The 26,283-nt window shown below is 38.3% G+C and overlaps 2 protein-coding genes across 5 annotated transcripts in view; one reads left to right on the forward strand and one right to left on the reverse strand.

Annotated features, from left to right (window-relative positions):
- Window positions 1-26,283, reverse strand: part of LOC110836447 (uncharacterized) — a 40,758-nt gene that overhangs the window by 3,497 nt on the left and 10,978 nt on the right. Inside the window, exons 2-6 of one of the 3 annotated variants that reach the window (XM_087340795.1) lie at window positions 25,550-25,670; window positions 6,183-6,293; window positions 5,316-5,453; window positions 4,119-4,216; window positions 3,054-3,219 (exon numbers count right to left, since the gene is read on the reverse strand). In XM_087340795.1, coding sequence (XP_087196921.1) covers window positions 3,054-3,219; window positions 4,119-4,216; window positions 5,316-5,453; window positions 6,183-6,293; window positions 25,550-25,670 — 634 coding nt within the window. Of the gene's footprint in view, window positions 1-1,290; window positions 1,457-3,053; window positions 3,220-4,118; window positions 4,217-5,315; window positions 5,454-6,182; window positions 6,294-25,549; window positions 25,674-26,283 lie in introns of all 3 variants that reach the window. The other 2 variants (XM_087340794.1, XM_087340793.1) reach the window with 2 other exon arrangements.
- LOC147871141 (nuclear RNA export factor 1-like) lies at window positions 12,772-16,336 on the forward strand. 2 transcript variants are annotated; one of them, XM_087340786.1, is made up of 2 exons: window positions 12,772-14,643; window positions 14,822-16,336. In XM_087340786.1, the coding sequence occupies exon 1, from the start codon at window positions 13,231-13,233 to the stop codon at window positions 14,461-14,463; it is 1,233 nt and encodes a 410-aa protein (XP_087196912.1). In that variant the 5' UTR covers window positions 12,772-13,230; the 3' UTR covers window positions 14,464-14,643; window positions 14,822-16,336. The 2 variants fall into 2 exon arrangements, with proteins under 2 accessions (XP_087196912.1, XP_087196913.1); XM_087340787.1 differs by having other exon boundaries at window positions 15,814-16,336.

The following is a 26,283-nucleotide window of genomic DNA, read 5'->3' on the forward strand; positions in this document are numbered from 1 at the left end:
AATCCTGCCCGATTATAATGACTAAACACTAACTCGGTCAGATCAAGTCAAACTAAACACCGTCCCCCAGGACAGGATCTTTCTAAATACTGAAAAATGTTTCAGAAGTTCATGATATTCCTTGTTTTAAGGAACCAAAAATTTAAATTCCACAGCCAACTAAGATCGTAACTGTGAAATAATTCATTCACATCCTTACAACATATTTTTCATAGATTGCTTATTAATTTTTTTAATCTTCACCATATAGGGAACAAGTTCAACGTATCCTCGTTCCCTTTAATCGGATACTAATAAATATCATGGAAGTAAAGTCCTTTTTGATTAACTGCAACCTACAGAGAAAAGGTTATATGAAGTTTTACAAGTGCTTTCAGGGAAAAATTAAAACTTTTCTCCAGACTTCTCTGTTAACGTAACACATCTCTGTCTTTTCCATTGAACAGGAGGAGGAAGATAGCAGAACCCACATCTGCAAACAGTCAATTAGGAAGCAGAATAGTTACTGGCTGCCACCACAGATGTTCTGTTAATTTGTTATTTCAACTTAATTAAGCAACCACCTCTCACGTTATTAGCATTTTTGTCAGACAGAGTAACATCGTCACAAAAAATAATGTATTTGGAGGCTTTCCTGTCTGTCTGTCTGTCTGTCTGTATGTCAATGATTAATTTATTAAAACTTCAAAGACGATAGCTTACTCAGTTCTCATCGTCGCTTTACATCCTATAAATTTTTTAGTGTAACCCACGTGCATTTCAATAATTTAACTTCACTTAGTTCAATCTTTCCTGTGTCACAAATACTTTCCATCAATAAAGGCGTCTAACCTAGATGAATTTTCACCATCATCTTAACCACACGGCACGAAAATAAATTTGATGCTGACTGTACATTTATACACACCGCGTCTCTTCCAAAACCTACCGTCTTAGAACTCGCATACATGCCTCCTGTGTTTCTACTGGGTCACCAAAAAGAATTATCACATTTTAAATATTTTATGCAATATTTGTATATATTTTAAACAATTCTAAATATTTTAAATATTTCCAAAAAAAATAATTTTGTTTTATAATATTATATAAGGAAACCCTCGAAATTTATATATAATTTTCAAGAGACTTTAAAAGATTTCATTAATGACAGCCATCATGAATTCTTTACATTAAAACTTGTTTAATCATCTTACACAGCTGATGGGCTCGAGAAGACCTTTTTCTGACTGATACTCGTTGGAAACTTACATGAAACAGGGCATTACAAATGTCATGTTAAGGCATTCTTACCAGGCATTAGATATTGCATGTTCATTGCTTCTTCCTTTTCACGTTCGCCTCTCAGACAAATGGCCGCCGCCGAGAACAAGATGGCAGAAATGAGCGCCCATCCAACACCGATCCAAGCCACAATGTATGACCAATCATAAGAAAGGATTGAGTTTTCCCTTAGAACCTGTGAGTTGCTTGGGGTTAGACCAAAGCAGGGGTTTGGAGATTAAAGGATAAGGAAGACAAGAGGAGAAAAACAAAGAACAAAGCAGTGTTAATTGTTACGTTGATTCTTTTGTTACTGTAGAGTGGATTAGCTTCATTCCAGGGGCAAGAATCATGATGCATGCTTCATTACTGTTCATCAGTAAGTTAAACCAACTGAACATGTTGTCACAGTCATGTCTGCGTGTCCTTATATAATAATCTTTAAATCATTCAGCTGGCGTTAGTCTAACGTTATACAAGATCAGAAAAATGTGGTAAAAAATAAAATTCCCAGTTTTGGTAAAATCGCATTGACGTAGTGGCAGCACGTGTGTCTCTTCTATCTGTGCGCAGCTTACCAGGTTTAAATCTTTGCCATGGAACTGACTAATCTGGCCGAGATTTTTCCAAAGTCACTAGAGCAAAGGCTTGAATATTATAAACAAATAGGACAAATATTTCTTTCCAAATCCTATCATACTCACTACTAATCCTTATAATCGATTATCAATCCAATTTGAATTTTAACACCCGGAGATTACAGAAACAAAAACAGAAATAATTTTTTTGTATAAAGAGTTTTACACAAATAAATGGTTTGGTTTTGTGAAATAGATATAAAACCCAGCCTCAAATTTAAATTGACTTTATTAAATACTCCCTCGCATAGTTTTTAGGTTAACAGCTTCTATTTGCAGCGTTGTGTTGCGATGAGTATTAATTACGCAGTGTTCTGAGGTGGGAGACAATGCATTATAAATATTTTGATTGATGATGGTGTTTTGTATGTTAGAAACCACAAACATAGTAATGGAATGGAATGTTTTAATAACTATCAAGTACTTAAAAATTTAATATAAATTGCTCATTCATATTTCCTATAAGCCTTCTGGTATATATTTAAAGTGTTCAAAGAAAATCTAGTGCCAACTTCTTTCCTCTATCGTAATACATCAATATCCATGCCACTAGCCAAAATGATACCTCAAACTGGCAGGAGAATTAAAAAAAAAAAATTACTTGAGTTTTGTCACGTTAACTAAAAGAATAAACACTATTGTTCAGAAGTTATCGAATTTAATGTGAAAACGTATAAAATATTTTTCCCACAATACAGTCAAAATAAGTCTTTTTTAATTCTGTAGTTGTCTAAAATGTAGTTTGCCTCAAAATTGTCATCAGTAACGTTCAATATTCTGTCGCATTAATAAGAACATAAGACAGACAAAGACTGGAAGACATGTTATCAGGCATTTGTGTTCAAGGTTATATTGCAGCACGTTACAACCATAAAGAATATCTCCACCTTAAAAATCATTAGTTACGATATTGTACCACAGTCCCGTCACTTGTTTGGAATAAATTTCTTCGCCAATAGGTGAATCACCACCTACCACAGGCAAATGATCTCTGTAATTCAGATTCCTCTGTAAGATAAACACGTAATCCATTAACATTAATTCTGTCTACATCCCATATGCGGAATGTTCAATATGGTTGTACAGCAGTTTTTCAAGTGTACCAACATGCTTTTTTGCACCCTGAAATGTGGCAAATCCCACACTAGAGCAGACCTGGCATAATGTACTGCACATTCTTCGCTTTCTCTGCCTCGCGCTCTGAACGTAGGCACGCAGCGGCACAGAAGAACAGTGTACTTGAAATGAGAGAAAATCCAACGCTGATCCACGCCAAGATGAACGACCAGTCGTACATCATCACGGTCTCTTCTCTCAGTACCTATACATCAGCCATCAACTTAATTTCATTTATGTAAATCAGTAACTCTTCGAGGCATGAATTGCTGATATATTTGAGAAATAAATTAAAATGTTTTACTGGATACTGGGATCGACCCGTTCTTCAAGTGCCTGAGCACTGCGGGTCCCAACTTTTCTGTTGGCTTGATCTATAGACATTTTGGTAGGACTCCTTAGACGAGGGATCGGCCCGTCGCAAGGCCTCTACCTGTACACAGGACAGCATGAAAAACATCCATGGCTTGAGTGGGATTCGAACCCACAGTTCCAGCGACCAAGCGGCAGAAGGTCCACGCCTCAGACCGAGCGGCCACTGGGGACCCAATTTAATACCAAAAGTAAAATGTCAATAAAAGATCAATAGTGTCAAGATGAAAGTATGGGAAGTTCATAAAAAGTCTTGTACACTAACATCTAAATCAATATTTGGGTTTACTAAATTTCTTGGAATTTGTCCATCGTCTTGTATTCAAGAGAACACGTTTTGGAAACTGGATCTGTTTCTGAAAGGTTGCGTACTTTTGAATATCAGATGGTGGACAAATTCCAAGAATTTATTAATCCTGATTGTAACAACCCTTTTAAATTTATATAAAAAATAAATAGTTCAAAAACTCTCAAATTATAAATCCTCATTGTCAATCGAAAGTTCTGAAAATTAATTTACTTTATTTTATAATGTATTAATCTGTTTCTTGTATCATTCTTTATCTTTCCTCTCATATTCTGTATGTAAAATATTCTTTGAACAAAACTAATCGTATCTCGGAGTGTTACGCCTCTTTAAAACTTGAAGAATATTAGTTTTAAAATTACTGGACAACATTTTCATAATCAGATGAAAGAATTTAGGGAATCGGTTGGGATTTCCTGACTCACATTGTTCCACTGTTGATAAAACTCCTCACCGACGACTTTTTCCTTCTCGTAGTACTCCACGCCATGCCACAGACCCATTCCGCCGGCACTCAGCAGACCTGAAAACGGTCACCAAGTAAAATTATATGTTTTCATCACCCAATATTTTGGCTAAAAGCACAGTGTTTCAGAAGCTGATTCTGCTTCCATCATCAAGTTAAAAAAAAAATTAACCTTGCGTTGGACGGAGGTGATTTCAATCCCTGGACAGTTTTAATCAAGGTTAAAAAGAAATCTGCAAATATCAAAATATCAAGTAGAACAAATTAAATGTGGGGATGTTCCTCTGTGATCCTCGACTGCATGAAAATGAGTGTGGTGATTGTTATTATATACATTATACTTCTACGATATGCAGAGTACGCTTGGATTCAAAGCCAGGAATGATTATTACACTCAAAATTCAATAAAGACATCTAGAATCAGAGGAAAACAAACATCATGCATGCAATTTTCAAAATTAAATATCAAATATCATTTTAGTATATTCTCTCCTACTGCCATTGTTAAATAACATATTTTAACAACGGGCCCCAATATTTCAATTAGTAATAAATATTTTAGTAACGATAATGTTCGTAACTAGGATTTGGGGTTTTCACGACAGTGAGTCTGAAGATGGCTGTGTCCTTGGTTGTTGCGCCGTGTAGTCTGGTAGAATTTTACTGATGTTTCAGTTGTCCTTGCTGCCTCTGTCATCAGGGTGATAAATACTTTGTTATATGTTCATGATATCATACAGACCCCAATTGTGACCAATCACAGTGCTCCTAGGTGGACCTCAGCCAATCAGTGACCTCTTTTATGAGTATTTTATTATGTTTTTGAAGAATTACAGTCAAATAGTTGCTACTTCCCCACTTAATGGTACCTGCACGTTGTCGTAGTGGTGGGGCTGAGTACCTCAGTGACCCCAAGAGCTACTGGTAGGGCCTCCCTAGCCAGTTGGTTAAGGGGGAGAGGTCAGACTAAGACAGGTACCCTGGTCCTCCAGGTTGGGGGTTGGTCGCAAGGCTAACAACCTTGCACCGTAAAAAGGAAGATGTTTCGAGACCTCGATCAAAGCCTTGGACAGAGGACAGAATGGAAGAGGAGAATTGAGGAGGCCATGGACTAAATAAGGACTGGAGAGTCATAGAAGAAGAAGTTGCTACTTACATGCCAGCAGCATAAGAATGGCAGTACAGGTAATGTTGCCGGGAGACCGACGCCAACAACCAGCAACTCCTGTCCAGAATGCAACAAATACAGCAAAAAATGCCACAATGAACAGTGCTATCATTGATCGACCCATATCTGAAACATGAGAATATGAAGAAACACCATTACTTACTGGTAGCAATCAATATAATCGTTTACGAAGCTGATTTAAGGGCAGCGGAATAGGTTTAAGGCATTTATCATTAAGATTATGACAAGTACGAAATGTACACGAACAATGAACACGAATTAAAATATTATACTTTTACTACTGGTCTATATCATCAACTAAGTTAATCCAGTCCACACTATCATCCACTGCTCGGGTTATTCAAAAGAATCTGTCACAGTTCAAGACGCTATGTATTATTTCATAATGGGCAACATTTATGTGCAATTGGGCCTTTGTCCAAATAACAAACTGGAGGACTGCCCCTTATCAGATGTCTGTGACTGCTTATTTAATATATCTGCAGTTACCTTGTACCTTAAACTGTAAATTTCTATGTCAAAGAAGGAAACAATAACCTAACCTAACCTAACCTAACCTAAATCTGACCTAACCTAACCTAACCCAACCTAACCTAAACTAACCTAACCTAACCTAAATCTGACCTAACCTAACCTAACCCAACCTAACCTAAACTAACCTAACCTAAATCTGACCTAACCTAACCTAACCAAACCTAACCTAACCAAACCTAACCTAACCTAACCCAACCTAAATCTGACCTAACCCAACCTAACCTAACCTAAGAAATGAGAAATATCTTAAACTTTCTGTCCAAAACCACGTTACTAGACTTGAAACTAAGAGCTACTCACGTAATCTGGCCGTAGCATCATCTGAGAACTGTTTTGTGACGTTGTCCACATCAGGAAGGTAGTAATCAATGTTGTTGCAGTGGGTCTCCACTGGACTCAGGTACGTTTCCACTGCAACAGAATCATTTGCTAGCAAAAATCGTGGTTCAGTAGAAAACATTGCTCACACATTCTTATTAATTACATTTAGAAACAATAATTTAAAAAAAACATTTGAGATTTAACAAATATGTTTCAATTCCAAGGGTTCAGTGGCTATTAAATATGATGTGAAAGTGGCAATGGATACTGAGAATGTAGGGATTTGAAAGGAAAAAGCTGTGGCCTGTATAATCGATGTGCCATGTCCAGTATAAATGAAAAGATAACGTAATTATGTATACTGTTATATCTAATTTGAGCTCTAAAATAGAATTAAATTATATTTTTAATTATAAGCAAACAGACAGAGGTTACTGACTGAAAGGGACATCTTGGTATTTCGAGTTTTTGTTGTTATTATTTGAGACTCGGAACTATGGAAATGATGACATCGCGACTGGTAACAAATCTGTCGCCTCCTTCAAACGCGGGATCCTTTAGAAAAGAGAGAAAATTACGCTGTTCCTCTGTGGGCAGAACAGACTAAATGTGGTTGAGAATAAGTTATGAGGAGATTAACGACAGATTCTACAGAACAAATGGCATTCAAGCATAGCTTTAAAAATCTAAGTCAGATAAACAACTTTGGAGGATAATATTAAAACAGATATTGGGGAAATTAGCCTTATGAGTTCGAAAATGAGTGCAATGCTTTAGTCCTATGTTCACTGGAGAACTTTCGTGTTTTAAAATATCAGACAATTTATATTGAACTGCATAGCTGTAAAACTGCTGAAGGTTTTTACAGTAATGAGGATGGTCGGGCACTTTTAAGATATTAATAAAGCAGCTGAATGCTAGTGTGTAATTAACACAACAGGTGGCCGAACGTCTGGGTGAGGAAAGTTGGGTCAGACAACGGGATTTGTGCCAACACCTCGGGATATGACCGAGACGTGTTCCACTGCAGATCGCCAACTTGGGGAATGTTACATCTCCGGTCAGGGATTTCAATGCTGGAACTGTCAAAATCTGGTGTCAAGGCAGAAGAATGCGAGATGACATCAAATGTTTTCGTAATTTCTCATACAAGTTCAACCACGTTGAGTACGAACAAGGCCTCTCGAGCTAGAGCATACAATTCTACAGTTAACTAGTTACAGATGAGAGTATTAAGATTTCTTCACTACACAGAGGTTGCGAGCTGAAATATGTTCGGTATGTCGGCCCATCCCAGAGTTACCCCAGATGACGTTGAGCGTCCTAACTTGTCTACCTCATTAGAGCGATACCTGGACCATGGCTAATAGATAAGTCCCCGAGTAAAGTAAGATAAATCTGTCATTAAACCAAGCATACAAGGAAAACAGCCGACAAAATGGAATTTATTTTAAAATCTTCGTCATGAATTATGGAACAAGGAACACACACACAAATTGATAACACGATGAAAAATACAAGGCACATTTATCAGATTCTTGTCTGTTTCCAATATAAATACTTTTGCATCTTATTATAAAAATGTCTCATTGGTACTTCTTTGGGGAGGTGGTTTCTTTCCCCTCGGTGCCCGAATTTATAACTTGTGTTGGGCAAGGCCGTGGTCTAGGCAACACGGAGTTTTCCTCCGTGGCATCCCAACAATTACTCCATTCACACACAGAAGAAGGCAATGGCAAACCACTTCTGGATCATCTGCCAAGAACGTATATGAACAGGTCCCAGTCCGAGAAAAGGATGGAAGGATCCTGTTCATATGGACCTGTCCTCAGACAGAACACTAAATAATAATAATAAGCTACTGTGTAATTTGTATTCTGCCATCAACGTAAGATAATATGAGTTGAAACTCTTGTTCTGGGTTTTGACGTCTTGTAAACCCGCGAGTAGACCCCCCCACGTTCCGGAGGAACACGCTGTATCCACCTTCACTTTACTTCTATGTACCCGAGACAACCCTTGCCCCTGAGGTACATAGGGCAGCAGCTATTTCCAAGATAAATTTTGTTTTTTTATCACGTGTTACATGCATTAAACAGATTTAGCGTGAGGTGTTTTATATTTTACATATTTATTATTATTATTATCATCAGTGTTTGCTTGTCATTGGTTTCTCTCTGTTGGCAAACGCTTTAATAAATGAATTATTATTACTACTACTAAGTAACCTTATTTCGTTAGGTAATATACTGCAAATATTCCACGAGTAATCTCTGCCCTTGTTAGCTGTTAGATTAAGAATATAAGATTTATGTTAAAACTGTACTTCGCGCGTTCTTTTGTGTTAAGGACGATTACGTTTAAGGTATTACATGTGTACAATCTGCACGTCACACAAATGGATTATGCGTTGTAAAATTTTTTAAAGTAAAAACTCTGCCACGTTCCCAGTAACAACTACGGGGCTTACCAGAGCATGTTTTTCGGTAACTGTTATCGGTTTACTCGGTCAGAAGCCGAGGGCAATGGCGAAACTGCGTTCTGTCTGCAATGGCGACCGAGGCGACCAGGAGTCGACAGTGGTCTCACGAGTTCCAGACATATCCTCCAGCCTTTACGTGAAATTACGACCCACGGCGATGGTAAGTTACGTAGGTTATTAAACCTTTAAAACCAAATTGTAATTACATATACCAGCTGCTGTAACACTCAGTAAAGACTCATTTTGTAAAAATGGGTTATGTACGATTCTCATTGTAAACAGCGATCATTTACGTAAACAGATTTAATGATTTGATCTTTCTAATGGCGAAGTGAAGTGTTTTCTTCGCGGTACGGACTGAATTCTTTAATAATAATATTATAATGCTTTCTTTCCACGAAGTGTATAGCGAGAACGCAGTCTGAGATGGTCGTGTATGTCCGTCCCTCTGTCCAGTCGATTAAACTCGAGAATAACTGAACGGATTTGGATGAAATTTGCAACATCGCGTAGATATTCTGTACGAAGTAAAAAGTTACGTCGATTTTTAATTTTTTTTTCTGAACAGAAGAAATCGGATTGTCATAATATTTTCGAAACGTTTCTGTAAAAATTTAATTAGATTTTAGATGATGATAAAACTCAGTGGAGTAATCCATTTTGAGCACGAAGCCAGTTGAGAAATTCCCGGAGGATCATCGTTACAGTCAACCACAGGACCATAAACTTTGCCAGATACACCCAAACACAATATTTCTTAAGATCTGTTTTAATATTATCCACAATTATACCTCGCGAATTCTCCTCTCGTGACTTTTTCCAGTCCGGCCGGGCATTGAGAAGTTCGTTAATTGCGTAATTTTCCCTATTTCCCTGAACCGCCTTAGATACAGAAGCCAAAATTTTTCAACCGAAACGTCCTTTCTTTTGCAAAGTAGGCGAACTTTCGCTCCCCTCAGACTTTCATCTGTTCCATTTATAATCATCCCTATGAGAAAGGCTCATCGTAACGGACCAGTAAAAGCCATCCAGAGCGCAACGGAACGGTCGAGCAATTGCATTGAATGTACACGACAGCGAAAAGTTCCGAAAACAACCGACATGCGCCGATACAAGAAAAGATTTGTTTATGCCAGGGGTAAGGCGTTTAAACAAAGAAGCTTTCAAGAAGTGCGTTAACGACGAGATATACTACTTCAAAGTAAGGCAACAGATTTCTGCACTCGAAAGAACAGGTGTTCCAAACAGATAATGCAAAATATTCGCGTTATCCGTCTCCGCGTGTTGTGTTTACGAGAGTAACCTAGTGTAGTTTACACTTAACAGGTGGCACTACAATATCTAATTCTCGGAAGTGTCAATGCGCGTATGTAATGGTCTATTTTACAGAAACGTCGTAACACATGTTGAATAAAACTGTGTGCGCCTCTCACGAATTAAATCCGGTCGCGAAACAGAAATTCCCCATGAAAAACTTCCGTAAGTAAAGCCAGTTAATTCCAAAATAGAGTCCGGTACCTCCAGAATGACAGTCAAGCCGCTACTATTTAGCTAACCTGCTCGATGACACACTGATCCGTAAAATACTCCTAAACTACTTGCTTCCCTGTGAATCTGTCTTGCTATCCGCACAGTCCGTACGTATAAGAAGATATCTAAATAAATTACTAAACTATCGAAAGCATCGGCATGATGATGAGGCAGACTAACGCAGGCCTCAAGTCTGGAATACCCTTGAAACGCACATTAAACACTGAAGCTAACTAACTAACTACCTAACTAACTAGATGGCCCTGTCCTGGGCCAACAAAATCCAGTCTCCTTCACCTCCTATCTCCCATAGATCCCGCCTGAGATTATCCTCCATCTACGTCTAGGTCTCCCCAGAAGTCTCTTCCCCTCCGGCTTCCCAAATAGTGGATCCAACCAACTAGATGGCTTACGGAACCCGAAGGTTCATCACCGAATTAACCAAAGCCCTCCACCGGACCGTGTCCTGGGCCAACAAAATCCAGTCTCCTTCAACTCCTGTCTCCCATAGATCCCGCCTGAGATTATCCTCCATCTACGTCTAGGTCTCCCCAGAGGTCTCTTCCCCTCAGGCTTCCCGACCAATACCCGGTGCACATCTCTTGTCCCATCCATGCGCGCTACATGTCCAGCCCATCTCATTCTCCTCGACTTAATCACCCTGACAATATTGGGCGAGGAGTACAGATTTTTAAGCTCGTCATTATGCAGTTTCCTCCACGCCCCATCGTCTTCTCTCCTAGGCCCAAATATTCTCCTCAACACCCGATTCTCAAACACCTGCAATCTGTGTTCCTCCCTCTGAGTGAGGGACCATGTTTCGCACCCATACAAAACAACAGGTAAAATTATTGTTTTGTAATTCTTAATCTTAAAAACTGAAGCATTTGAAGAAATGACGTTCTTCGTAAAACTTTTTTAAAAACAAACACAAAAATGTTACATGCATTAATATAAGATACCATGTGGTGTTGTGATTTTTGACGATAACTCTTCTGGGGTGCTGCACCCCCCAGGAAACAGCCTTCTTTGCCATTACCGTCCTCGACGGCCTGAAATTTCACCTCATCATTAAACCGGTATAAAATCGAAATTCATCAAGAAATGGAGTGACGTAATTCCAACTGATGGAACAAAAGAAATCTTTCGCCTCGTCTCCCTCCCTTTTCAGGAATTATTAATCTCCGAGACATTTCTCAATTCGTGACGGACAGTCCTCAAATTTGGCGATACCCCGGGAAATGAGTGAAGAATCAAATTTCACAATTTCTTCATTTAAGTGAAATATCAACCAGCGAACAATAAAAACAATTCTTGAGTTGCTTGGAATTACGAACCACGACGAAGACAAAATCTGACGCCGAAGAGAAAATCCGGCGAAAGCTGGCAAATTCTGCTCAAATACACACAAAATCGGTCAAGTATTTTCCTCTGTCAAGGGGATTCAATGCCACAGCAGACTCGTGATTATCCGCGGTCTGTCTGCTTTAAACGAAAACTAAAAGTTAGGTTAGGAAATCTGTTGTAGAGAATGTAACTTTAAAAAGATACGAATAAATACAACAACCACATTTAACGTATTAACACATATCAAAATATTGCTAAAACCTGAAGATTAGGACAGCAGAACACACTAAAATATTTCTTTTAATAGTTGTCATTACATAAATCCTTTTTGCTCTTAGCAAATCTTTAAAATTTCAGGCAGTAAACTTGCGCATTTGTTGTATCTATACGGTTTTTTTTTTTGCTAATTATCCGGGGTTTTGATTATCCTGGGTTTCATTTATCCAGGGTTCCGATTATCCGTGGTTTCCATAATCTGGGGTTTCGATTATCCGTGGTTTCATTTATCAGGGGTTTCGATTATCCAGGGTTTCAATTATACGGGGTTTCAATTATCCGTGGTTTCATTTATCTGGGGTTTCGATTATCCGGGGTTTCAATTATCCCAAACATCTCGGATAATCAAGGGTTTGCTGCACTGTCATTACTAATGAAAATACAACGAGTAAAATCACGTAATGGTGTGTTCCGGCATGACATTAACCCTGTAAAGAACACTGATAAATATATTTACCACTTGGTTCAACAATCAGTAACTGAACTTTGCATTAATGGGCGTCGTAAGATTGTTTCCTTAAACGGCATTACAAATCTGATCTCTGTAATGGTAAAGTCTTGTGTTTGTCTTTGAAGTACGGACTGAATTATTATTTGAATAAGTTCGTTTCTTCAGAACAATGAATCATGTACAGTCAAAGTCTTAAATAATATGCAAGACTTCAGCACGTAACACAACACATCACCATTACAAGAATGAACAAGTTTATGACAAGGAAATAACCTCTGTTTACAACTAGAATCTTGCAAAACACATAAATGTATATTGCAGTGTCATTGACTGTTAAAGCAAACGGTACTTATTGTTACCACTCGATTGTGAAGGGTTAAGTGTACGTACGGCGTATCACTGATGATTCACATTCAAAAAGACTTGGGAAATGTAATTTAATATAGCATTTGATTAATAATAAACAATATTCAAGTTGTTATTAACAAAACGTGACACAGAAGCTTCGCGGGGCAGGCAAAAGATGGCTCTGATTCTAACCCTTGTGGCAGGATTTCTGAAGAGTTTCAAATCTAAACAAATGACAATCAAGAACAGGAAATGCAGACGAGGCCGACTTTCAGTTACAATTCTAAAAAAGCAGAAAAGAGTTTTATTAATCCGATTCTTTCGATGAAAACAATTCAAAAAAAATCCTGTTTATAATTTTAATTTAAAAATGTCTACATGTTCTTGTTTTACGGTTTGCGACATTTTGTGACGGTTTGTGACGTCACATCTGTAGGATTGCGCCACAGGACGCCATTCTGATTGAGCGAGTGATCTGAACTAGACGTGTGTCGCACCATTTCACGAAGTTTATCAGAATTTTTAAGAAAGGCGTTTCAAAACCTTTTCAATTGATCAAAGCAATAAGAATTGTGTTTAACAACAACAACAGAATGAGGTATTCAGAAAAAACAGACAACATCGAGGGCGTCCGAGTTATCGGAGAGTCTTCTGATGCCGTGAGTAACCTCAACGGACAATCTTTAAAAAAACATCTGAGTGTCGGTGCCCGTGTTGGACGTGGTGGTAAGGTTAGCAAGCCAGGCTCGAGTGGAAAGTGTAATAGGCGATTCAAACTTTATAACCCGAAACACCGTGACGAGACAGGAAGTTCTGGTGGTACAGTCGTCAAAACTCCAAGCATGGATTCAGGTGACCGGAGGATATTAAAGCGTCTCAGGCGCTCTGTACCACTGGTGCTCGGCCTTGAAAAAAGCCTACGTAAAGCAGCCATGTGGTTCCAAGTTACGATTCATCACGGAGGGAACTTCAGAAAGAACTACGTCTTGGCGATTCTTATGGCCAATGTTGAGCCGACGGAATTCATTCCCATCTGCTACAGAGTCACGGGAAGAAATTCTTCGTTCTTCGTAGACGACTGCAATGCTGCAGAAAAGTTGGCCAGCTTGAAGGACGAGATCGCCATAAGAGGACAAACGCTGTTGGTGGAAGTGAGGCCCGGACTGCCGCAGGTCGTGACCGATTCCACTGCGATGGAGATAATAAAGACGGTCATAGCCAGGCGATACGAAGCCAACTCAAGATCCCTGGACTTGTCTCGGTTACACACGGATGCAGACCTCGTTGACAACTTTCCTGTGGCATTGTTCGTACCCAGCATGATGCTGGCAGTGGTGGACGTCGTCGCGAAGAACTTTCCCGATCTGGAAGCACTTGATTTGTCTCAAAATAAACTTTACCTGCTCGAGAACCTCAGCGCCCTTCCCAGCAAACTTCCTAACCTCAAAGTCCTTCGCCTCGGAATGAACATGATACCTGAGATGAGGAAACTGGATTGGTTGGAGGGCCTTCCTCTAGAAGAACTGGTGTTGGCGGGGAATCCCCTGACAAGTAAATACGAAGACGATCACGAATACGTCAGCGATGCGAGGAAGAGGTTCCCGAGATTGAAGGAGCTGGATGAAACCGTCCTATTTCCACCGATCTTTGACGACATTGACGATTTGCAGATGGCAAAAATCACGGAGAACTACTCGTCTGCAGCAGAAGGCGCAGGTTTTATCAGTCGTGTCCTGCAATTGGCCTATTCTTATCTCGAGAAATCCATCTTGGCGCTGAAATCAACACTTGGACTGGGTCAGAGTTGCACGGACACGTCTGCCTGAACGAGGCATGTTCGCCCTCACAACTAATCTTGTCTCTGAGTGGATTGTTTCAGGAACCGGGACCCGGGGAAAGCCAACTTCTGGGGACAGAAGAAATGTTCCGGGGAAAGAGAACTCCGGCTGTAATGTTCCGGCGACATACGTCAGTCAGTGAACTGAGTGTGGAAGGGACAATAACAGGTCAGATATTTATTAAGCGAACTTACGTCTTTCGTTAGAAAATTATCTGTGATGTTTTAAAGGGAAACTTCTCATTGTTGTCCCCGTATAAATGTCAGAGGGTCTGAAAAGACACGACAAATTTCTGTAGTTTTCGCCCATTGTTACCTGTGTTATTTACTGACTTTTTTATTTTCAGTTTATTAAACGACGTTTCGGTGGGTCATAGTGAATATTAAATTGAAAAGGGTTTGGAAGGAAGTGGTCGTGGCTTAATTTAAGGTACCATCTCAGCATTTGCCAAGGCGGACTGAGGGAGACCACGAAACTAAAATTCCCTTCAGGCAATCGAGTGAGACTTGTTATTCACAGATAATATTGGAAGTCCCTTAAAACGAGGGTTAAATTAGAACGAAGCTCTGGTCATCGTCCATTACAAATTACTTAATTTGCTTGGCTTAAATTTCGTAAAATTCTGTTTAAAATGACTCGTTAAAAGAAAATGTTGAATAGCGATTTTTTAAAAGATTACGACAGCCTTGTTTCCCACTCGACATCCTTGCCGATTTAACCAACTTCATAAACAGCGCAGAAATACAACAAACGTAAGTTTTGGAGCGCAGGTAAGAAAGGGATTCGAAATCGATTATGGCAACGACGGATTCTTGACAATTCACGCACAAATCAACTGCAGGCTTTGTTTCACGTGTCTTTGCTAGGAAAGAACAAACGCCTTAGTTTTGTGTTCGTGTAGATGTTAACTGTTCCGAGATATTCAGTTTTTAAATCAAATCTTGCTGGAAAGTGAAATATGCTGTGTTGACGTTGAGAATCACACAAAGACGAAACAGCTCGGTATTATAAAAAAAGTGGCTTGTGTTTACATTTCCCATTGTTGTCAGTTTCAGACGCGTCGTGTTCAACAATGTGTCTGCTCAGTGCTGGTTAAATAGACGTGGCTTACGCCCACTAAATCAAAGCTTCGAGCTGTTCCTAAAAGATGGAACGAGTGTTAATGAACCTTATCAGTCAGCTGCTCTCCGCTCAACACTTTGAACACGTGGACTAAATCAGCTGACGTGTGTTTACGTCTTTTTGAGATACTCCGTAGTTTTGTTAGAAGTATTTTTCTCATAAATGCTTTTCAATGCTACTGTTACTCTCGGGTTTCCCTGTTTCTTAACTTTACAGTTTGCAACCACTGGGACACGTGAGATTCGTCTGCCTTCTGTGCGCATCTGAACTAATCCCTGGCCCAGGAGACCACCGGCACATCAGCGTTTGGCGATGTTAGTTGACTGCCTCGACGGTTACGCTGGAGGACACTGACGACCTAATGACCTAAGAAGCGGAGTCTACGGAATCATCCACGAACGAAGTGGGAATTTTGCTACGACATTAACCTTGCGATGGCTGTTTAATATTTGAGATTAATGTCGTTGTTATTGTTAAATTGAACTATTATTATTGTTACTTGGTATTATTTATTTTATTTAGAATTATTAAATTGAATTATATTACTTAGGTATTGTATATAGCCCATTTATTTGTGAAATATGATTGAATATATTAATCGAATTGTTATTATTATTAATATGTTACATTTATATATTTAGTTTCGTTTTTTTACTTTTATTATTGTTGAAATAAATTAATTACTTATTATATGAATGAATTGAATTGAATTATTATTAATAAATGTAGTTTAATTTTTTGTTTTACTTTTATTATTATTGAAATAAATTAATTACTTTTTATATGAATGAATTGAATTATTATTAATAAATGTAGTTTCATTTTTTGTTTTACTTTTATTATTATTGAAATAAATTAATTACTTATTATATGAATGAATTGAATTGAATTATTATTAATAAATGTAGTTTAATTTTTTGTTTTACTTTTATTATTATTGAAATAAATTAATTACTTATTATATGAATGAATTGAATTATTATTAATAAATGTAGTTTCATTTTTTGTTTTACTTTTATTATTGTTGAAATAAATTAATTACTTTTTATATGAATGAATTGAATTATTATTAATAAATGTAGTTTCATTTTTTGTTTTACTTTTATTATTATTGAAATAAATTAATTACTTATTATATGAATGAATTGAATTGAATTATTATTAATAAATGTAGTTTCATTTTTTGTTTTACTTTTATTATTATTGAAATAAATTAATTACTTATTATATGAATGAATTGAATTATTATTAATAAATGTAGTTTCATTTTTTGTTTTACTTTTATTATTATTGAAATAAATTAATTACTTATTATATGAATGAATTGAATTGAATTATTATTAATAAATGTAGTTTAATTTTTTGTTTTACTTTTATTATTATTGAAATAAATTAATTACTTATTATATGAATGAATTGAATTATTATTAATAAATGTAGTTTCATTTTTTGTTTTACTTTTATTATTGTTGAAATAAATTAATTACTTTTTATATGAATGAATTGAATTAAATTAAATAAATAGCTTAACAGAAACAAATCATTTTAATTATTTTCTCCGAAAACCTCTTCATTTCAGCAGACCATATTGGTTATCAATGTCTTTGCCGAAGGCACAGAAAACATTGTTGTGGACAGTGAGTGAAAATGTGTTTTTATAACTTGAATAACAAAGCCGATAATCACACGAAAACAAACAACAGATGTTTTGCTGAATGCAACATCGTTTATTGCATAGGCGTTTGTTATCATTCAGACACTGCTGATTTAATCCCATTGTTAAACTTTATAACATTTCAATTACTAATGCAAAAAGTAAATTTGACATTCTTAATCACGTCTGCATATCGGGACAATGCACCTTCGAGCCACGACTCTGGAACATGAAAGGCTCTACCTACGGCTTTTAACATTTTCCTTTCCATATCGGCTTATTCCAAAATCACGTATAAATAGTTTGAGACCCTTGGCGCGTGGTTGCCAATATTCCCCGCCCTTAACATTTGTACGGACTGGGTTTTGGGGATTTTTGAGAAGGTAGTAACACTGACGCCCTGATGATGGAGGCAGCAAGGACCTCCGAAACATCGGCAAACTTCTACCAGACTAGACGGCGTAACAACCCAGAAGACGTCCATCTTTAGACTCGCCACTGTGAAAACCTCAGATCCTACAGTACAAAAATTGTGTTACGTTAACTTCTTATACGCTCTTTAACAACATGGCGGCCGCGCGTGTTCTATGCTTACCTTTATTTTTATTAACTATAAACGGAGTGGAGTTAATCACAAAAATGAGGTTAGGAATTAAGAACACGTTTTATAATTTAAGAATTTTCTTCGCGTGTTAAAATATCCAAATACGATGTCAATCTCATGTATTTGATACGGCGTCCGAAAACTACGAAGTGTGAGAATGTTACGTTAATGGAAATAATACGAAATAGATAATTTGAATGTTATTAATTGACTTTTGCTTGTTCGTGTGAACGTTTAAGGGAAAGTAGACAATGTCCCACCGGGCGTTGAAGATCGTCTGAGCCGTGGTCGGTCAGGTTTCGAAGCGGGCGCCCTGAGGCGTGCGTCACCACACACAATCAGCTTTCCAACAGCACGCGGGGCGACAGCGAGACTTTGTTTACGTAATTATTCAATGTCTCGTAGCTACAATGCGAGAGGGTGCAATTTATTGTTAACTCCCAGGAAACTAACAAGTTTCTTCTTTCATTTTTATATTTGTAATTAAAAGTTAACCAAAACATTTAAAATTCGCGTAGCCTGAGAGCGCGAGTGGGCGAAGTCAGTATTAAATGTTTCAGACGATAATTTTTAACTTCACTGACCAAAAATAAATTAAAATTGAATTTTGTTTTTAATTTTCTTTTGTAATAAATGGAGAGATGACCTTAGCTTCGTGCAAACGCGAGGCGGGAGGGAAATAGTATCCATGGAGACCACCTTGCGCCCGGGATCTCGTGAAAAATGGTCGTGTAACTAACCTGGATTTAACGGGTTCGCCAATTTGCATTTGGTCTGTGAACACGTCACTTCAAAACGGGCAAGGCCAAAGTTCTTTTGGGGGGTCGACGTTAAACGCGGGCGAAAGCAGGAGATTCAGAACCAAGGAGGATTTGAGGATGGCTTTATTCTGGGTTTCAGAGACGTATGAAATGTTGGTAAACTTCGACCAGACTACAACCCAGAAGACAGCCATCTTCGAGAAGCAAATATTTAAGAGGATGCCTACATTAGGTACGTAAGTAAACGAGTACATTTGCCCTGTTCATTTGTACGTAAGGCTGTGTGTGTGGTCTCTTAAGGTAAGTTAATTTTCTAAATCCACGCCCCTTAGCGCCTTAGCTATGTTGTGTAAATAATATTTACATCTGCAGTTATCTTGTATCTTGCCCAATATTTTCAATAATATCTTACTAACTTCGACTCTCCCACTTACATTTGACAATATTTATTTCAGTAAATGTAATAATCACTTTTTATCCTAATAATTCTCCTAAAATATTCCCTATTACAATCTAAAATTTTGTGTCTACATCTTCCTTCTCCAATTGCAAAGAGATCCTTTCTTTCTGGAAACTTCTCCACAGTGCCCAAATGCCTATTCATTTTGGCTTCGCCCAATTCTTAATTTTTAATTCCTCAAGTCTTAACCACTAAAGTAGTCTGCAGATAATCCGAGTTGGTTGCGAAATATATTTTCCTGGATAATCCAAAAATATAACAAATACGTAAGTTCATTAAAAGACACGCACTACTTAAATTTTTTTTAAAGATTTACTAATAAGAGAAAGGATTTCATATAAAATTTTAACACATAATCCTACTTAATTTTAAAAATACATTTGTTTAAATTAAATTTTAACCCTTTGTGGTCCCTTTTAAATACCACAAACGCGATCTACTGGTCTATTTAAAAACCACTAAGCTGTATAAATTATTAAAACTCTTATTAATTGGTGTGATTTTCTTTTATAACTTGCATAAAACTGGAGAAACTTTTTCTAAATATGGTGAAAATATGTTCTGAAAGGATCTCAGTTAAATACTGACCGTGTGGAATATTTTTCACGGACTGTACCACTGTCGCTACTGAAGTGCGTAATAAATGGTGCCTGTCGTTTGGTAGAGAATAAAGCAAGGCCAAGTCGGTAGACGTTTGTTACTTCTATGTAATAAATACTCAATTACATGCATATATGAACTTCTGTTAATGATCAGCGTGTTATATTCTGGCACTGAACTTTCTTTCCATTTACAGTTAATTTATCTTGATTCGGTAACTGCCTCGCTGATTAACGTAAAGGAGACCAATTCACCCAGAAGTTAGGGACTCAGATTCGTAATTAATCTGCGCTGTGATTACGTATTATCTGACAAACAGGTTATGCTTCAATGGCGAGATTTCTTGGTGACAAACCTTCGGGTTTTTTATCCGCTTTCTAAGACCGAATAAGGATTCTGTAGTTATTTCACACGCCCTGATCCTTGGCTCCTAATTCCTAAAACTTTGCCCTTTCAACACACAAATAGGACGATTCGCTTCTAACGTTAATTTATCTACACGTGAGAACACAAAAATCTGTAGTGAACAACAGCATGGCCTAAAGCAGTGGTATTCAACCTGGGGTACGCGTACCCCCCGGGGGTACGCGAAGACATCTTAGGGGGTACGTGAAATTTAAAAAAAATATATTATTTTATGATAAACACTGAATAATCAGTAATGTAATTTAATTAATTTATTTATGAAGTAGATTATATACTATGTATAACTTGAATTATACACCAACAACTTTGGGGGTACAAAGTTGAAGAGAAATTATATCTGGGGGTACGCGAAGACATCTTAGAGGGTACGTGAAATTTTAAAAAAATATATTTTATGATAAACACTGAATAATGAGTAATGTAATTTATTTACTTTATTTTAGATGTAGATTATATACTATGTATAACTTGAATTATACACCAACGACTTTGGGGGTACAAAATTGAAGAGAAATTATATCTGGGGGCACGCGAACAAAAATGTTGAATACCACTGTCCTAAAGTAACAGTAAGTTGTCCATCCAACCAGTGTCTTCTCTCGATCACTGAATCTTCACGGCCCACTTGTTCCACAACTTAACTGTATGCCTATCCTAGAACCCAGTTCCTTCCCCTGGTTTCAAAAAGTAGGTAAACACGTACGTACAACTTCCGGTTCAGTCACACCTGAGTGCAATACTTGGAAATTTCGAGACAAGTGAAATGCGTCTGAGCGAGATAACTCAGCTCCCAGGATGTGGGTAAATAAAGCAAATTGAGGTCGAACATTTAAATAAGCCGTAGCACAGAAGCGATTACAATACTTAAGCGTGCTCGGCACGATTTGCTAATTGCGGAAAACGACCGTCTTTTCTTAATTACGTATTCGTGACGTGTGCATCCTTTGTTTATACGCATTTCAAGATAGGGCGGCTTAATTAAAAGGAAACCTCGCATGTTGTAACATCACAATGACTAAATATATAAACCGCTTTAACAACAAGACACAATCGAAATATTTACGTTTTTTGTAAAGAAAATTCTGCTTATAAAATTGACACAAAACATAATTTGAAGCAACAGGCCTCAATTTAATGTCAATAAACAAATGAAATAAGAAAACGCAAATGGTACACGCAACATTCATTATCCGGTATAAATCTCAAAGACTTATCCAAAGGCGAGAGGTTATTAGCCACTCTGTATCAAAAATGCCGACATGAAAAATGTTTTAAAATAAAAACAATCTTTGTCCTCCAAGCAAAACTAAAACACGGATTTGATCACACCGGGATTGAACTCTTCCACGGCAGGATACGTCTTACCACGGAAACAGCGTTCTACGTCACGATAAGCGTCTCTGAAAAGTCTTCGCTCAAGAGGACGGCAGGTTCCTACGAACTACTATGCTCCATAAACAAAGGAGGGCAATATCTTGATCCCTAAACAGATTCCTTGTAGTTTTTATGCTATAGGCCAGTGGTACCTGGAGTACGCGGAGACATCTTAGGGGATACGTGAAATTAAAAAATATTATTTTATGATAAACACTGAATAATCAGTACTGTAATTTATTTTAGATGTAGATTATATACTACGTATAACTTGAATTATACACCAAGTTTGGGGGTACAAAGTTGAACGGAAATTATATCTGGGGGTAAGCGAAGATATCTTAGGGGGTACATGAAATTTAAAAAAATATATTATTTTATGATAAACACTGAATAATCAGTAATGCAATTTATTTAATTTATTTTAGATGTAGATTATATATTATGTATAACTTTAATTATACACCAACAACTTTGGGGGTACAAATTTGAAGAGAAATTATATCTGGGGGTACGCGAACAAAAAAGGTTGAATACCACTGCTATAGGCATTACATGTACGACGTAAAACTAACAGCAGGTACATGAATTTGTAAAAAAATAAGCGTTCGTTACCGTACTTTGTTTGAACGTTTGTAGGTTACGCTTTGTACAACTCGATGAGAGCTTTGACCATAGTCGTGCATCTGGGTCTCTCAAACCTAGTTCGGCGTCTCAGTCCTAGATTTCTAAGTCTCGTGGAAAGCGACATCACATTATGGCGACACAGATGTAAGGAAGAAAATTATAAGGCAAATATTTCTCACCGTTTGTTTGGCTCTAGCTACTGAAAAGCTTTGTTAATGGACAATTTTCTCCACGTCTCGCGTTGTAACTAAACACGCGATGTGAATAATAAAGACGGATTGGAAAAGTGTACACTTTGAAAGACTCTGAAAGCAGAAAAAACAACACAACTGTAACAATTATATCAAAAGAAACAGTCATACTTGTAACAATGATCCCGGTTCACACTGTTACAACAATATAATGAAGATACAGACAGATGAAGACAAGGTCACGAGGTATTCAACACTTCCGGTTCAAGATGTCCTAGCTTTCGCACCAGACTGTACATTTCAAAATTAATCCGTACAACGGTTTTCTCTTCCAAAAGCGTCCGGAATACCGTAATTTGTGTCTGAGACAAGTCATGACGTCCTTACAAATACGAGACGGGAAGGCATTCTAAGTTCCTGGACTGCAAAAATAGCGTTATGTTTAATGATATTGTAATTCTCGACGATACGACAGTCGCTTGTTCCGCGTGGTAATCGTTTAGCGTAGTCCGAGGTCGATGTACTGCCCAATACGGGATAGCTTCCGGAAGTCCTCAACCACACCGAGCAACGGGCCACAAGGCACCCGCGGTCTACAGATTCCAATCTACTGGTCACTGAGTGTGCTTCTACCACATGTTTCAAACATCGCGTGAATAGTATTTTAAAACTTTTTTTATTTAGTGTTCTGTCTGAGGACAGGTCCATATGAACAGGATCCTTCCATCCTTTTCTCGGACTGGGACCTGTTCATATACGTTCTTGGCAGATGATCCAGAAGTGGTTTGCCATTGCCTTCTTCTGTGTGTGAATGGAGTAATTGTTGGGATGCCACGGAGGAAATCTCCGTGTTGCCTAGACCACGGCCTTGCCCAACACAAGTTATAAATTCGGACACCGCCGGGAATCGAACCCAAGACCCCAGGATTACAAGGCCAGCGTTCTAACCGCTAGACCACCTCATCTTATTATTTATTTGTTGTTCTGTGTGACGACAGGTCCATATGAACAGGATCCTTCCATCCTTTTCTCTTCTCGGACTGGGACCTGTTCATATACGTTCTTGGCAGATGATCCAGAAGTGGTTTGCCATTGCCTTCTTCTGTGTGTGAATGGAGTAATTGTTGGGACGCCACGGAGGAAAACTCCGTGTTGCCTAGACCACGGCCTTGCCCAACACAAGTTATAAATTCGGACACCGCCGGGAATCGAACCCAAGACCCCAGGATTACAAGGCCAGCGTTCTAACCGCTAGACCACCTCATCTTATTATTTATTTGGTGTTCTGTCTGACGACAGGTCCATATGAACAGGATCCTTCCATCCTTTTCTCGGACTGGGACCTGTTCATATACGTTCTTGGCAGATGATCCAGAAGTGGTTTGCCATTGCCTTCTTCTGTGTGTGAATGGAGTAATTGTTGGGACGCCACGGAGGAAAACTCCGTGTTGCCTAGACCACGGCCTTGCCCAACACAAGTTATAAATTCGGACACCGCCGGGAATCGAACCCAAGACCCCAGGATTACAAGGCCAGCGTTCTAACCGCTAGACCACCGTGGCTGTTTTAAAACTCTACAGTTCACGAATCCCAGAACGGGCGTAAAAGAAACACTTCTTATTGGTCACACGCGTTTCGTTTCAGAGAATAAGAGTTGACATAATGTCCTGGATTCTCACCAGCATCGCATTTAAGATTCTTTTTGGCACAAAAGTACCGCTTTTTCAGACTTTATTTGCCATTAAAAGTGTCTAAAAGCGTGACCGACATAGGCTACAGGCGACAACACGCAAACTGCGATTAGATTAATTTTAATTTTCTCTGTTCTATTTTGTGTTTCAAACCCCACAAGCACAGGAAATATTTATTTTCGACTACGATGGCTTCAGTTCAAATTCCTTCCACACATGCTGTACACACGTGTCTGCACAAACACACAAAAATACTGTCCCACAGCAGAATATCTTGTCTGAGGGCAGTTTTGTAACATCTTCGAAATCAACCGGAATCCGGAATTTTCATTCTTGTAACAAATTAAACTCTTCCACGAAAAATCCTTTTTGATACGTTTTAAATTCAATCCTTTCTGATATAAGGCTGTCTGGACTCGTAATTTACGTAAATAATACATTTTCGTTTTCCAATGTCCATTGTCTGAAATGTTTTGATTTTCACAGGATTCAGAACCTTGAATATACAACTGTCTTCGTGTTATATGATAACATTAATCCGACACAAAAATTAATAACGACTGTACTCAAAGAACAATGTCCTACACCCTAACCTAACCTCACTGTCAGAAAACTTTAGACAATAATTTATTTTGTGTTGCGGTTATTTGCAAGTAACAATTACTCTCTGCTTCTGTATTTGTGGGTACAAATTACTTTTAAGTCGATTATGATCTTTGAGTCGTGACATCGTGTTTTATCATAGGACGACAAGATTAAAATTAATGACGAAAAATGGCAGCTGAGTTTTGGACGCTTCTGCGCATGTACTGTCACGTGATTTCGTGAGCCAATCAGCTTGAATCACTTGCTGTACGCTTTCTCGAGTAACATTATTATTCGTGTTAAAAGATATTACTGTGTTTGTGTGAACGTAGCGTTTGCATGAGGCAAATTATTGGTATTTAGCATTAAATACACAATTGGTATTAAAATATGGAAGGTGAGTTTCGCGGAAGCCAGAGACCTGGTGTATAAAGTATTCAGTTGCTTGAAGCGTGAAGCACACGCCGCTAGGCAAGTCCACGATATTGCCAAATCGCGTGCGATATGAGCATTGTAAGTTTGGAAAGAATTATTAGCGAGAGAAACGTCGAAATTTGTATCCCTCCGCGCTTTAGCCGCCTTCCTGGGAATTTATTTTATTTATTTATTTATTTATTTAGTGTTCTGTCTGAAGACAGGTCCATATGAACAGGATCCTTCCATCCTTTTCTCGGACTGGGACCTGTTCATATACGTTCTTGGCAGATGATCTAGAAGTGGTTTGCCATTGCCTTCTTCTGTGTGTGAATGGAGTAATTGTTGGGATGCCACGGAGGAAAACTCCGTGTTGCCTAGACTACGGCCTTGCCCAACACAAGTTATAAATTCGGGCACCGCCGGGAATCGAACCCGAGACACCAGGATTACAAGGCCAGCGTTCTAACCGCTAGAAACAAAGTGAAAAACTCCTGTTACTATTTGTTGTTACGTGCAAAGTAAAAATTAATGACTGTCTCCGGGCACCGAAGAACTGACTTACCGGTCGGTGGTCGCTCCTTGGGGTAGCAGATCCTGAAGAGACCTTTGGTGCGAGTGTAGTAGTAATACTTGGAGTTCATGTTCTCCAGCAGAGATTCCTGATCTCCTCGCTTGGCCGCGTACTGCTGCAACACCAGAAACATTTGAGAATCTTTCAGACCAGTGCAGCCAACTGGCACAATTTCTGAAACACGTGCAGCAAATTGGAACAGTCGTGAAGAACTGCATTCAACTGAAACACTTCATTAATCAACCACGTACAACCGGCGCATATTTTGTAAAATTTAAATCACTTGGAACATTTTTTGGCGCATTTTCAATACATTTAAAAACATTTTTAAAAACTGTAATGAGCTGGGGGGGGGGCCTAAAAGAATGAACATCCTTATCGTCACCATTATTCGCCTTCAATTTCTTAATCGATATTACAAATACTTGTCGATTTTTACAGCAAATTCAGCACGTGTAGTGGCAATTTCTTGTATGGTGAAGATTTCTGTCTTCTGGGTTGTTGCGCTGTGTAGTCCGGTATTTGTTTACCAACGCTTCAGAGGTCGTACTGCCTCCGTCATCAGAGTATGAAGATTTCTGTCTTCTGGGTTGTTGCGCTGTGTAGTCTGGTCGATGTTAACCAACGTTTCAGAGGTCGCCCTGATGACGGAGGCAGTATGACCTCTGAAACGTTGGTTAACATCGACCAGACTACACAGCGCAACAACCCAGAAGACAGAAATC

Source organism: Zootermopsis nevadensis, unplaced genomic scaffold, assembly GCF_977971745.1.
Source record: "Zootermopsis nevadensis isolate Lab colony 2312 unplaced genomic scaffold, Znev_1.0 Znev_ptg000061l, whole genome shotgun sequence".
Taxonomy (NCBI): domain Eukaryota; kingdom Metazoa; phylum Arthropoda; class Insecta; order Blattodea; family Termopsidae; genus Zootermopsis; species Zootermopsis nevadensis.